The sequence below is a fragment of the Schistocerca americana genome, chromosome 4, assembly GCF_021461395.2.
Source record: "Schistocerca americana isolate TAMUIC-IGC-003095 chromosome 4, iqSchAmer2.1, whole genome shotgun sequence".
NCBI lineage: Eukaryota > Metazoa > Arthropoda > Insecta > Orthoptera > Acrididae > Schistocerca > Schistocerca americana.
In genome coordinates this window covers 606786220-606801680 of record NC_060122.1, presented here as the reverse complement: position 1 = coordinate 606801680, position 15461 = coordinate 606786220, and the positions used below count along the sequence as shown (strand labels likewise).

The following is a 15461-nucleotide window of genomic DNA, read 5'->3' as shown; positions in this document are numbered from 1 at the left end:
TCATGCATTGGTGCTGTTGCTCGCAATGTGGTTTCAGTTGCCTGAGACTGCAGTCGTGTGTGAGAGTTGCTTGTGTGTGTGTGTGTGTGTGTGTGTGTGTGTGTGTGTGTGTCGTCTATTCTTGATGAAGGCCTTACTGGCTGAGAGCTTTATTTGCGACAGTCCTTTTGATGTGCCTATCTGTGACTAAGCATCTCTGCTATATGGTGAGTATTAATATTGACATATATATAAACAACAAGTGGATATCTGCTTTGCTAGATAATGTTCAGTATGTACCTGATGCCAAACACCAACTTTTCACCATTCATCAAGCTGTGCAATGGGGAAATAATGTGGCTTATAATAACAAAGGTGTTATCATTCAAATATATAATGAATCAGTTGCAACAGGGAAACTTGTTCCTTCAATGTACATTATGAACAAGCATGTTTGTCATCCAAATTCAAAAAGGAACATTAACTTAGCAACTTCAGAAGAACAATTATAAGACTGGCATGAGAAACTTGGTCATCAAGACAATAACCATGTGTGAGGCATGCTCTCTTGCTTCTGAATATCAGTTCACCATTTTGTGATGGATGTGTTCTTGACAAATCCCACTGCAAACCATTCAGTCCTTTCAGAGACTGGCCACAAACTGCTGATGAATTGATTAATGCTGATGTTACTGGACAATTTCTGCCAACTCGATAAACAATTTTCATTCTTATGTGATTTTTCAAAGTTGACTGTTCTCGTTTCACTTGGATATACTTAATGCAAAGTAAATCTGAAGTAATCAACAATTTGAAAACATTTTGAAGGTGTGTCCTGCTGGTCATATGGTAAAAGTGTTTCAGTCTGTCAGTGGGGGAAAGTTTAAGTGAAATGTGGTAGCTGCAATACTATGAGACTGTGTAACTTAGTTTCACCTTACATGTCTGGATACATCTGGGCAAAAGTGTGTTGCTGAACAAACAAATCAACAAATACTTGAATTAGCTCACTCCATATCATCACCTAGTGAGTTACCTAAATTATTCGGACCATTTTTCTATTCAATCACACTGGGAAGTCAAATGCTCCAGGTAAAACACCTTTTGAGTTGTGGACTGGTAATGTATTCGACAGATTATGTTTATTTGCCCAAGAAATTTCATTCCAAGTTCTATGACAAAGCTAGACCTTGATATTTTATTGGTTATATGAATGAGAAAGATGGTCACAAAGTGCGTATCACATCAAAACACCATGAAACGTAATCATGCAATGGTGCTTTTCAACCACAAATGTTATCTATGGTTGGGAATTTGATTAAGCTGGTATTTAAGTCTGTACCTGAAGAAATAGGGGAGGAATGTGACTTGATTAGTAATTCTTGGTCCAAACAGAATTCAAATCTATTATCGATCAAACTGAGATTAGTAATTGAGAATGACTGGATGTTTTATTAAATCATTGTCCAATTTGTAAAACACACCCAGTGAGGTTTAGTGATTACGAATTAGGATGCCAGGCTCACCAGCCTCCAAAAAACAAATGCATTGGTTTGCCTTACAAAAGCAATCCATGAAGAGCTAACACCGACAAACTTTACCAAAGGTATGAAAAGTAGTGACTCCAATAAGTGGTTTAATTCAATGAAAGAAGCAATGAACGTCTTTGAAGCATATTACACCTGGAGTTGGTAAACAGCTTAAAAGTTAATATGTGATTAATAATCGTTGGGTACTTCAGGTAAAATATAAACCTGACCACACTCGTTTGGTTGTTTCTGGTATGTTTCAACACAGAAGACACGACTATGATGAAAATTTTAGTCCACTTTCTTGTTATGACTCTTTTTGTACTTTAACAACAATTGTAGCTGAAGAAACCTACAGGTTTTGTCAATTATAAGTTAGAATTGCATTTCTGTCTGGGGACCTGGACACAGAAATATTTATGACTCAGCCAAGAGGTTTCAGCGTCGGGCCAGGTTATGTTTTTTGTCTTACCAAGCAATCATTATAAGAGATCCCTTATGATCATCATCATCATCATCATCATCATCATCATCATCATTATCAGAAGCAGCAGCATCACTGGAAGTTAGGGGAAGTATCGAAGTAAATACAGAGTTTTGTGTTCTGTAAAACACTACAAAAACCTCTCTGCTCTAAATCCATTTAGTTTTTGCTTTGGCACAGTGTATTGTTGTTGTGTGTTCATGTTTCAACAAAAATTGCATCATTTTTAAAAGTGTAATAAAGTGTCATGTTTATTTCTTGCTAGAGATACATTCTTAGTTCATTCACTTCAAGTCTGCGTCTCAACTGATGGAATACAATGTCTGTGTCAATTGCTGCTCCACAACTCATGCCACATGAATTCTTCCCACTAGCACCAACTATTCTGGATAACACAGATGTTAGGCATCCTTTCAACACATCCTTTGCTCCCATAACCCTTCTGGCCTCAATATCTGCTAACCTACTGCCCCCATAACTTCTACCCTAAAGTTTTTTCTTCCTGTTCTGTCACCCTCTACATCATATTCATCATGTGCCACATGGCACCAGCTCCAGTACCCACGTACCGCATGCCTAGCCCATGCACCTACCATCCCTCCCTCCCCCATTTCTAGTCAACAAACATACTGTCTTCCTCTGAAATGCTAGTTACCCATTCTCAACCTCTCTTCATGCCTTCTGGCTCTTTCTCCCTGTACCCTTCCCACCTGACACATTTCCCACCCCACCTTAGTCCACCTACCATCGTAATTTAGTGGCATAGGTGTTGTTTGTTTGTGTGTGTGTGTGTGTGTGTGTGTGTGTGTGTGTGTGTGTGTGTGTCTGAAAGCTAGCAGGTTTTCTTTCTCTTTTGTGTGGGTCTGTCGACAACCCAACACTTCTGGTATTTGTTGAGTGCTTTCCTTTACTCCCAAAGTATATATATTGGGATATAAAGTCTTCCACACATAAGGTTTTTTTTTTTTTTTTTTTTTTTTTTTTTTTTTTTTTTTTTTTTTTTTTTTTTTTTTGATAATCCAATTGTTTTAATCATTTAAGTTCACAGTTCTCCCATTTTTGCTTTTCATATAGTCTTATAAACATTTTAAAATGGTTCAGTTCAGCATGTTATTTTTTGACTCTCTTATAATTTTCTTGAAACCCGTACCCGTTGCTTTGTTCCACATTCTTTTACTTTTGTTGTTTACCCTCCACATACCTGTAACATTTTTTTGTTGTTTCCATGTTTGAGAAGATAGTTTCCTCTTTGTTTTCTTCTGAAAGAAAGTGTTATGGATGGACCTGCTGTTTTCTTAGCACATTCTGCCTCTATCAAATTTGGTACGCTACTCCATGTTTCCCTCTAATTTCAATCCTACTTCTGGACTGAAATCTCCCACCATCATCTAGTTATTTGATTTTCTATTGTTTATCAGTTTCTGATGCTCTTTGTACAGGTATTCTACCTAAAAGGAGAGCAAATTGTTGCATAAATTCTTCCTTAATCAAGTTATCCTGTATTCAGGTTCCTTATATGTCTGTAATACTGTATTTTATTTTCTTATTTAAATAAAGAATACACCCCAATCTCTCCCCTGCACTGATAATGGTTAAAAATATATTTCCTGGTTTTACTTCTGTTTAACCTTCATTCTATTGCGACGCTTGTGATAACTCTACTGTAAGATTGATACACTTGATATTATTATTTCCTCTTCCATCTCCACTGAACTATCTCTGGGTCATAAAGTTATGCAATTTACTGTCCGTCAATAAAATGTAGAGGAGGCAGCTTGGTTGTCCATTTAACCAAATTTCATACTGCAGGCACATTCACAGAAAAATTTGGGGAAGGTCATAGGTTAAAACCACCGCATATGTTTCCTCACATCACTATTCCATCCAGGTTAGAATACTGATGTCCTAGGATCTCTTTCGTAGCAGTAGGTCCATTGTCAATCTTGCCACGGCACACTAGTAGCTTACCAGAGCAAAAATGACAACAACAACATTAAATCTTAGCAGAGCTATTCTCACACCCCTCTCATCCCAGGCTTCACTGATTTTAAACCTCTGAGATCAGGTTTGCCGTGACCATTCACATGCTGTATAAGTGGAGGTAAGAGACCTTAAGTCAATATTGGTTGTTTGCTGTAAGTTTATATGTGACTCAAATATATGACAGTTACAAACATTGACTCACCATGTGTTCTTTCGTGCATGTAGATGAAGAGCTCTCACATATCGGGTAACCCGCAAGGTGATCCATCAAGATGGTTCCTTTATGTGTAACAGCTGTATAACATGAATGTCTGGATTAGACACAAGAGCCTAACATGTCCGATCCCCTTAATCCCCACTAAAAGTTTAGTCGCTCTGCTCCCAGTACTTAGTAGAGACACCTTTTTGCAACCATTCTTGGTTCATATGAACACCCCTATCCTTGCTCAAAACTACTTCTCCTTTGAAGATAAATCTACAAACAAGTGGGCAAAATGATTAGACATGAAGCTCTCATTAATAATGAGATCATTAGAGGTTAACACATGTTCAGATTGGACAAGGATGGGGCAGGAAATAAACTGCAGCTTATTCAATGAAATGTACCTGGCTTCTGCCTTGGCTGATTTACAGAATCAATGAAAAACCTAAACTGGATGTTCAAACATGGATTTCAACACCATGGATTTCCTTATCTACAAACATGGAGGTGGACCATCCAGCAGAACCCTTACAAGTTGCTCAGAATCCTAAACTTCTCATATAGTTAAGTTTCATATAAGGCCAACCAAGAACAAAGAGTGCCAGAAGTCCATTACTTTCTTGTACCACAGATATAAAGATGTCCTCCTTCCATCTCTGAACGACACCTCTATAGTGATTCTTCTCTTGATAAGGTGAATGTCTCTCTCAAATATCCACAGCTGTTTCCCCTCAATGATGTCTAAAGATAAAATTCCCATGATCTAATACTACAACCACATATTATAGCCAGCCAGAAACAACCACTCCCTCAGTACACAATACCTCCCTGAAACGAAACGACTGTTCCACATCCTCCAGTAGTAAACAACTTTACTTCATTGCATACTAAAATGAAGAGTTGACCACTTGTTGAATTAACATCACTAAATTGTAGTCAAGGGCAAGTTTAATCACAAAATTGTAGAGCATGTTACTTGGCACAACTTGATTGACTTCAATGATACTCCAGTCCCTGTCATACAAATTCTCCTACCTCCTCCTCTCAAAATCAACTTTTCTCAATTGTGAAGATGGAAACTGTCCTTACATACATTATTTGGTCCACAAATTCGCCTCACCTTGAAACTCACTAACACTTTCTCAATCTACCTTTGTCCCCTTCCTAGTCCCCAGTACTGCTCAAATCATATTTCCTGCTGCACTCTTCCCCCTAAAGCTTCTTCCCTAGTACTGTTCAAATCTTATTTCCTACTACGCTCTTCCCCCTAAAGCTTCATATGTCTCTTCTTGGTCCCATGATTTTCATACATTGCTTGGCCATGTATACTTTCGCCACTGTTTTCTTAGCTTATCCTTGTGGCCCACTAATCCTCCACTCCCTCCCAAAATTTCATCCCCATTGCTTTCATGTACAAAATACCATTAAACGTGGCTGCAGTTAGACGAAATTCTCTAGCCCCTCATTTTCACCCCACACCCCTCCCACATTCAACACATTCACTCAGTCCAAGACAACCACCCACACCAGTCAAGTTACAGTATGAGATAGTATCTTTGTGCTGTATGAATATGTCCTAAACAAGAGTGTAAATTCAGAAACTGAGCTACAATATGGAATTTTTTGTTAAAATATGTATCTACTACTCAATGCTTCTCCCATATAGTGTGTTGCCCTTTGTTCTTATACTATTGTTACACAATAACTACTGATAGCTTGAAATAATCTATATTGAACTAGCAAGCCACTCAGAGTTCACATGGATAGCATCTATGGCCAGATGACTCGTTTATAATATGTAGTGATATACACAACCCTTCCTCCTGAACCAGTCTATTTATTAGTGAAAAATGTGTCAAAATCCCTACATTAATTCCTGAGATTAGCTCTGGCATACAGACAGAAAAATGTGATGGGGGACTTTAACTTATAATATGTATAAGATGTGGACTAGTCCATGTTGATTAACTCCAGATGAGGCTTCATGCTCCTTCAACAACAGTTCTTTTACACAATGAAAAACATTAACAGCCCGCAATACACTAACCACTAATCTAACATCCTCATAGAGAGAATTGCAGGTAGTATTAAGTGTGCCCAATTAACTAAAATAATTTATTCAATATTTCTAAGAAGTGCCATGAACTACTTATTGACTAGTGTAAGCATAAAGTTGTGACAAAATACCTCTAAATATAACTGTGCTTCTTTTATCAATTTACTGTAGAGTGGTTTCACAAACTCAGAAGTAAGGCGTGCAAATCTGATTGCAATGTTCTTCACATCTTCTATGGATATTCTACAACCTGTTTTGAAAAAAAGACTGAAAATAAGTATAATACTCAATATTTTAAATATTTGTAACAGAAGACGAATATCAATTTATATACTGGTAAAACAGTAACGATTGGAACAAGGTTTCTAGATACACCTTTTTAAAAACACCGTTGTTTCACTAGCTATTGTATTTTTTTAAACAAGACTTTTGACAGGAGAGGAGCAGGAAAAATGATAAGATCTATTGGTTCTGAAGGAAAGCAGAAATTGCTCTAAATAGTGAATATGGAGAGTAAGCTTGTACAGAAGACTATTCAAATATATCAATTGACAAAGAGCTGAAATCTGAAACTTGTGGCAGATTAAAACTGTGTGCTGGATCGACACTTGAACTAAGGACCTTTGCCTTTTGCGGGCAAGTGCTCTACCATCTGAGCTACCCAAGTACGACTTACAACCCATCCTCACAGTTTCACTTCCACCAGTACCTCGCCTCCTACCTTCCAAACTTCACAGAAGCTCTAATGCTAAATGTTTTGCAGGAGAGCCTCTGTGAAGTTCGAGTCTCGGTCCAGCGCACAATTTTAATCTGCCTGGATGTTCGCTATCAGTGCACACTCTGCTACAGAGTGAAAATTTCATTAAGGGTAGCAGTTTTAATCTTTGCTGTTACCTAACTATAGATGTAGAATAATTTGCTACACCTTTCACATATACACTACTGGCCATTAAAATTGCTACACCACGAAGATGATGTGCTACAGATGCGAAATTTAACCGACAGGAAGAAGATGCTGTGGTACGGAAATGATTAGCTTTTCAGAGCATTCACACAAGGTTGGCACGGGTGGCGACACTTACAACGTGCTGACATGAGGAAAGTTTCCAACTGATTTCTCATACACAAACAGCAGTTCACCGGCATTGCCTAGTGAAACATTGTTGTGATGACTTGTGTAAGGAGGAGAAATGCGTACCATCACGTTTCCGACTTTGATAAAGGTCAGATTGTAGCCTATCGCGATTGCGGTTCATCGTATCGCGACATTGCTGCTCGAGTTGGTCGAGATCCAATGACTGTTAGCAGAATATGGAATCGGTGAGTTCAGGAGGGTAATATGGAACGCCGTGCTGGATCCCAACGGCCTCGTATCACTAGCAGTCAAGATCACAGGCATCTTATCCGCATGGCTATAACGGATTGTGCAGGTACGTCTCGATCCCTGAGTCAACAGATGGGGACATTTGCAAGACAACAACCATCTGCATTAACAGTTCGACAATGTTTGCAGCAGCATGGACTATAAGCTAGGAGACCATGGCTGCGGTTACACTTGACGCTGCATCACAGGCAGGAGTGCCTGCGATGGTGTACTCAACAACGAACCTGGGTGCAAGAATGGCAAAATGTCATTTTTTCGGATGAATGCAGGTTCTGTTTACAGCATCATGATGGTCGCATCCGTGTTTGGCGACATCACAGTGAATGCACATTGGAAGTGTGTATTCATCATCACTATACTGGCGCATCACCCGCCGTGATGGTATGGCGTGCCACTGATTACACGTCTCGGTCACCTCTTGTTCGCATTGATGGCACTTAGAACAGTGGACGTTACATTTCAGATGTGTTACGACCCGTGGCTCTACCCTTCATTCGATTCCTGCAAAACCCTACATTTCAGCAGGATAATGTATGACCGCATGTTGCAGGTCCTGTACGGGCCTTTCTGGATACAGAAAATGTTCGACTGTTGCCCTGGCCAGCACATTCTCCAGATTTCTCACCAATTGAAAACGTCTGGTCAATGGTGGCCGAGCAACTGGCTCATCACAATATGCCAGTCATTACTCTTGATGAACTGTGGTATCGTGTTGAAGCTGCATGGGCAGTTGCACCTGTACACACCATCCAAGCTCTGTTTGACTCAATGCCCACGCGTATCAAGGCCGTTATTACGGGCAGAGGTGGTTGATCCGGGTACTGATTTCTCACGATCTATGCACCCACATTGCCTGAAAATGTAATCACATGTCAGTTCTAGTATAATATATTTGTCCAATGAACACTCGTTTATCATCTGCATTTCTTCTTGGTGTAGCAATTTTAATGGCCGGTAGTGTATATATCCAAGACTTGAGTAACAATTACTCCATCATTATTAGAAGCTATTTCCCCCACATCATGAACCTCCTGATGGCATTTTTGGAAAAAATGTCATATTGTGTTTACCAGTTCCTTTTTTTTCCCTAAGTTTGTATCTGGCTGCAGACAATTTTCTTAATATTTCAAAGTCCAGAGATTTAAATGTGTTTCAAAATGTAATACTATGTTGGTTCTAATCAATGTGTTCCTAATTTGACAGTCTGTAAAGACGTTCCTCTTCTGACACAATACTATTAATATTTGGATAATGGAAATCCCTAGTGGGAACAGTAATCAAAGTTTAGAATTAGTGATCTCTCATGCCCAGCTGATTGTTATGTGACACAAGGACAACACATATAATTTCAATAGTTTTCAAGCTAACATTCAATAGTTTTCAAGCTAACACTCCTTTTCCCAGTTTAAATACTCATTCTCACACACAAATTGAGACAGAGACCTAAAAAAAATCACCCCTATCTATGACTATGTGCTCCATGGGTGGGTATCTAAGTGGATGTGAGTGGCAGCGTGTGCAAGAAGCAATAGCTCACAATCTACTGAGAGGTTTCTTGTTGTCATAAGTATTTGAGTATCATATATCAATCAGTTACAGATGAGCGGTTACCTAAAGGTAACCACGCCCAAGTATGAGTTTTAGAAATGAGCAGAACAAACATGGATGGAACAATGAATATACTTGCTTGATATTTTCAAAATTTCTTGAACTGTCCTCCTCAATTTCTAAGTTAGTAATTCCACCCCCTACATTAAACTCAGAAGATGGTACACCACTAACAAAAGACGATATCAGAGTTGTCATTATAAAAATCTAAAAAACAATGCAATTGGAGAAGACCTGCTAATAGAACTGCTGAAATCCATGGAGCCATTTACCCTTGGTGACCTTCAATGAGTCATTGGCAACATCTGGAAAACTGATAAAATCCCAAATGAATGGGAAACCGCACTGATCCATCTGCTCAACAGAGTAGATAAGAAGAGACTAACAACCACAGAGGCATGATCCTCCACTCAATTTCTCGATTCATTCTCATAAGTATATTTTCAAATAGAGTACAGGAAATCCTGAACAAACAACTAGGTGGATGACAAGAAGGATTTAAAAAAGCTGCTCTGGTCCTGAAAAGATCTTCAACTTTTCTCAGTGCTTCTCAGAACATTATACTACTATTTAAAATGAAAAACATTTCCTATTGTTCCACAAAATTATATCTATTTGGTGACAACTGAATATCACAAACACAGATAAAAATGATGTGCAAATTCCACTAATACTATTTGTAAAGACGACACAAAAATGTCAGAGTGTTTAAATAGGAAATCAGAACATTTTTGACCACATAGAAATAATTGCATTAACTAAAAAAAGAGGGATAAATGAAGCATTTATGTGGAGATACATTTAACAATTAATGAGAAATAAGAAGAATTTACAGCCTGAATCTAGTATTTGTAATGAAAACTCAATTTAACAAAAGAGAATATGGGAACTGAGTGTGATCATTTAATACTAGGATGGCATTTGTGTCTTGTGTTTGTTCATTTGCAGTAAGGTCACTTTCTTCTTTTCTTAATCTCCCACTTCCCTCATGTTCACATAGCATAACAGCAAAGTTCTGCCTAAATGACCAATATACAGTTTCTCATACTGCTTGCAAGTACCAATGGTTGCAATCTGTCTTTACTAATGAACAAAAATTTTTATGTGCTACTGGTATTATAAAATGCAAGTCTGTAGTAGCATGACTTTAACTCTTTTGCAAGGCTGCCTAAAATGTTGCCAATATGAGATTTTGCACCAGGCTTGGTAGCTACTGAGTGACTGCTGTTGGCCAGCATACAGAAGTGGTGTAATTTTACGCCTTTTCTTTTTTTTAGTAGTGTATTACCAATCACAGCAGAGCTATAGCCATTGCTGGATAAAGGAACAGATAAGAGGCAATGCACCAGTGAATGGAAAGCTACATGTCTGCGGCTGTGTGGATGCTGGGAGCTTACAGGGATTACCATATAAGTAGCTATGTTTTTTCTGTAAATGCTAAACAAATGACTTCTTGCATTAATATCTATATTAAGGTCCAATAATGTGGCCTCAGTTGCCTGAGACTGCAGTCATGTGTGTGCGAGCTGTGTTGGCGGGAGTGTGAATGGGTATGTTTGTCATTTAATTTTGACGAAGGCCTTACTAGCCGAAAGCTATATTTGTGACAGTCTTTTTGTTGTGCCTCTGTTATATGGTGAGTAGCAAATTCCTTTTCACAATATTGTTACATTCCATCCTGGATTTTCCGCCATTTCATTAAGATCCAAGAAAGTTATGGAAGAGCCACCCAGCTCTACTGTAAACTGAATTTGCTTATGTTGTGAGTTTAAACGCTGTAGTAATCTATCTAATTGTCAAATAGTACCAGTCCACAAACACAGCAAATTGTCAACATATCTGAATCAGTACTTAATTTTGCAATTCAATGAATTTAATGACTCTTTCTGTAAGAAAATTTGTTCAAAATTGTCCAGAAAAGTTTTTAGTTAATGTAACTATTTCTATGTGACAAAAATATAATATTTTCCTACGTAGACTCTCTGCCATTTTTGTATCTTTTAGACAAAAATATCTGTGTATGTGGCACATCATGTTTATCTGTGCTTGCGACATTCAGTTGCCTCCTGAAGATGGTCTGAGAAGCCAAAAGCCCATTCATGACCAAATAGATACAATTTTGCAAAACATTAAGCAGCATTTTTTTCTTTTTTCATTTTTAATATTACAATCAATAACCTGCCACAAAAAGCTGAGTAACAAGAAAATTACACAGTCTTTCAAAGACTGTACTCAATACAGTGTGCAGAGATACCAATAGCAGGACTTTGGAATCTAAACAAGCTAGTGCATACAGCCACAGAGACCCTACCAAATAAAACTTCCAAGATAAATATCACAGGCCAGGTCTCTTGTCCCTTCAAAATTAAGACTAGAATGAGACAAAGTGATAGCCTTCCCCATTCCTATTAAAAAAACACACTAGTGCAATTTGGAATTCAGATCTGGAGATTGACGGAAAATCTAACCTGCCAGTGGAAAAATTGTCAATTGCCTGGCATTTGCTGATGACCTTGCAGTGTTATAAGAAAACCCAGAAGAAGCAAACATACAAATTAACTTCTTGGGAAAGACTGCAAAGCAAAGAGTACACAATATCTCAGTTAAAAAGACCAAATTTATGACAAATTACTGACATCGTGCAAAATTTATATTCCTGGAAACAAAGATAGGGCATACAGAAATGGTCAACAAGTTCCAGTACCTCACAGAGTCTATACAGGAGAATGAATTAAAAAACAGCTACTGGGGACTCAAAGCAAGAGCAGAAGTATATTAGGAACAAAGCCCAGATTTGGAAGGGTTTCAAGTAGATCTAAGAGAAGTGGATGAAATGGGACAGAAGAACAAATGAGGCATTATTAGTACACATGTGACAGTATGTGATAACAATGTTATGAAATGCCGTGCATAAAAATGGGATTTTTCTACAGCTCATCTCGGGTTCTGTTGGTGATAGAAAGATAGGGTCAAGGGTTTTGGATAGCCCTTGGGCTAGGGATCATATGCCTACCCAACAGAAGGTTAGTCTTACAGTAATTACCCTACAGTACAGCGTCAAAGTTTGAACGTTACACACTTTCTGCAGCTTAGTCAAACGGAGCACATCAGCTGCATTAGATGTGGCCTATAATGTACCTAAATGGGCTTATGGGGCCACAGCAAACCACAGAAAATTGCTCAAATTTTAGTGGTATGTTCTCTGGGCATTTATTTAGAAGTGTCATCTTCCCGTTTTCAAAAATCTTTATCCATTATTGAGTAACATCCCTAAAACATGGTTTGTAGGTACCAACACTAAGCTGCGGTTTCCAAAACGGCTATACGCAGCAAATGGCTGTCAATTTTGCTATATATTTCTATGACACCAATCTCCAACAACTTTGAAAATTTTCTTTACATCTTTATATGTTTCTGTGATAAAGAAATTCAAAGTTAACCTACTTGTACATGTAACATACACACATAAAACCCGACGTGAGAAGAAAATATAGTTTATTAAGAGACATAGCACAGAGAAATATGCTGTAAATTGTCTCTGTTATCATGAGAAAGTTCTGGGAACCCCATGTTGTAGTAATGAAGCACACACAAAATTTTTGTAGTGTAAAATTCAGTCGGAGGTGTAACGTTATTTGTATTTCACATAAGTACTCTATCAAAATTTTACAGCCTCATAAAGTTCTTTTCATATGAGTGCTGTAGCAGGGAAAAGAAGGTATAAGTGGAAAAATCCTCCTAATGGAGCCCAAAAAAGGTGAATATAGTACCCATCCACTCCTACTTGCTCATTCTCACTCACTCATAGTCCTAAACTCGTTACTGTTATCTCATTGTGTCTCTCGAACTGCCACTGTCTCCTGTCTCACAGCCACAGTCTCCTTCAATCTGTCCAACTACTATTGTCTCCTCTCACTCTGACTGTCTTCCACTTACTTCTACTATCTCATTCATTCATTCTTACTGCTGCTGTCTCTTCTCAGTGACACTAACTCTCTCTTTCATGTCAACAGCATCATATACTCTGTCTCTCATTATCACTGACTCTCACCAACTTCTATTATCTCCTTCTCTTTAGTCCTTTCCATTGATGCTGCCTCCTTTACTCTTTTCCTAGCACTGTTCTGTCACTGTCAACAATGATTCACTGCCATTGTGTTCCTCTCTTCCTCTCACACTACCACTGTCTTCTCCACTCTTTCTATACTACCCATAAACACTGTCTATTATCTTCCGGTAATTATTATTTTTCCATCTCTTTCCCAGTGCCACTGTCTCCTTCTCTCTCAACATTAAAAAGCATGTACACATATGCATCCCAAAATTTTTGGGAAAATTTTTTAAGGTGCTAAGGAAGGTAGAATGAGGTAGCTGGTAACCCACTTTTTGGCCAGAGTCTTTTAAACAGGAGCATACTGGCTTTTTTGTGCTCCAATAGGAGTATTTTTCCGCTGGTAAAGTTATTTCAGTCAACAGTCATAAAATGCTCAGAAAAAGAAATAACACTTAAGGTCTTAAATCAAAAGATAAAAAAACCAAAAACCAAGAAGACAGAAGTCATGGTTATAGACAAGAAGGGAGGTGGAGGTAAGACTGGCATAAAAATAGACAGAGAACAACTTGAGGAAGTAACCAAATTTTGCTATTTCAGTAGCACTGTGGAGGAAAACAACAGATGTTTCAAGGAATTCAAGAGAAAAATATCAGTGGCCAAGAGTACCTTCTAAAATAAGAACAACCTTCTATTGGACAAGCACATCAGCTTCCAAACTAATAAAATATTTGTAAAGACCTTCATGTGGTATATCCTGACACACAAATGAGCAACGTGGAAACTAGAACTGCAGGAGAAAGCTCACCTCGAAGCTACGGAAATGTGGTTTTGGAGGAGAACTATAAGAACTATCTGGACTGACAGAAAAATGAAAAATATGATCAGTGAGGTGGGATGTTCTTCCCACATGGAGATGAAGAGTACCACTGAAGAGAGGAATCTGTGGATGCAGAGGTATGGCTCACCCTTCTAAAAATAAAAAAGAAGAAGAATACCAACTTCGACTGTCTAGTCATTATCAATAGCCCATAAATATTGCTTGGCTGATGGCTGCATCAGAACATGCTGAGAGTCAACATTTCATTGAGGCTCCTATTAGAAACTCACTTTGCTTGCAATAATAATGAAGTAATATGACGATTCTCAAGAATATAAAATTTATCTCATCATTTTCTACCAAAACTTTTTTATTTAATCAAAAGTCAGTGAGTAGTAATCCAGGTAAACAATGCTGAACTCAGCACATTGAAATTTTTAATTCTATAATCTCATAGCCAGTGTTGTTCGTCTTTACTCTTCTCATACTGTCGCATCCCACAAGATATTTCAAACTGCTTACGTAGAAAATGTAACCTTATTTACACAGGTTAGGCAGAATTTGCAAATATTTGTAATAATGGCTCAGCAGATGCCGAACTCCCACCACTTGCAGATATTTCTGATGAGCTAATCACTAATGAAAGGAACTGCAGTTCAACATGTCAATGCTGACATTATTATTTATAACTGTTATAAAGGCACATCATAAATTATTTTTCTACATATACTCTATGCTAGTACACAATAGCAAGGAAAAGCTATAACCAAAAAGAGAACAATGATGCAGTCTTTTCCATTTTTTAGTTAGAGTGAAAGTATGGAACACTAAAACAATAAGTTCAATTAATTCTGAGTAATTGACACTATATTTAAAAAATGAAACTTACGGATGGAAACACTACAGAAAAAAAAACTGAGGTGAATGTTAAAGGTCATGCAGAATTTGGTAAACACATATCACCTTGATTTTTTTCATGAGGAGATTCACACAGTTTTTTGAGTTCCTTCACTGTAGCCAAGCTGTTTTTGCTCATTACCAGTCCGAACACAGCCATCCAGTGCTGCATCAGACAGGTAAAAATATCACTGAGAGAAAAAGGTGGCTTCACACAAATAACATCAATCCACTTGTCACCATATGCACTTCCCATTTCTTGCACAATAATCTGTAAAAAATTTATACATAAAAATACAAAAATAGTTTCGGTGCTAATGAGAACGAGAGAAGGAAACAGTGTAAATCTCAAATTCTCTGATCTATACATTTAATGTAGTCAGTCATCATCAAAGGAAGCCATCATTCCTACATTAGCATACATGAATATATAAACAGAGTTTCACAATACCACCAAAAATCTTCCGC

The 15461-nt window shown here is 37.9% G+C and overlaps 1 protein-coding gene across 3 annotated transcripts in view; it reads right to left on the bottom strand.

Annotated features, from left to right (window-relative positions):
* The window catches only part of LOC124612647 (transcriptional protein SWT1), a 284350-nt gene that overhangs the window by 73477 nt on the left and 195412 nt on the right, over nt 1-15461 (bottom strand). For all 3 annotated transcript variants that reach the window (XM_047140954.1, XM_047140952.1, XM_047140953.1), the window contains 2 exons: nt 15060-15264; nt 6365-6483 (listed from right to left, as the gene is read on the bottom strand). In XM_047140954.1, coding sequence (XP_046996910.1) covers nt 6365-6483; nt 15060-15264 — 324 coding nt within the window. The remainder of the gene's footprint in view (nt 1-6364; nt 6484-15059; nt 15265-15461) is intronic.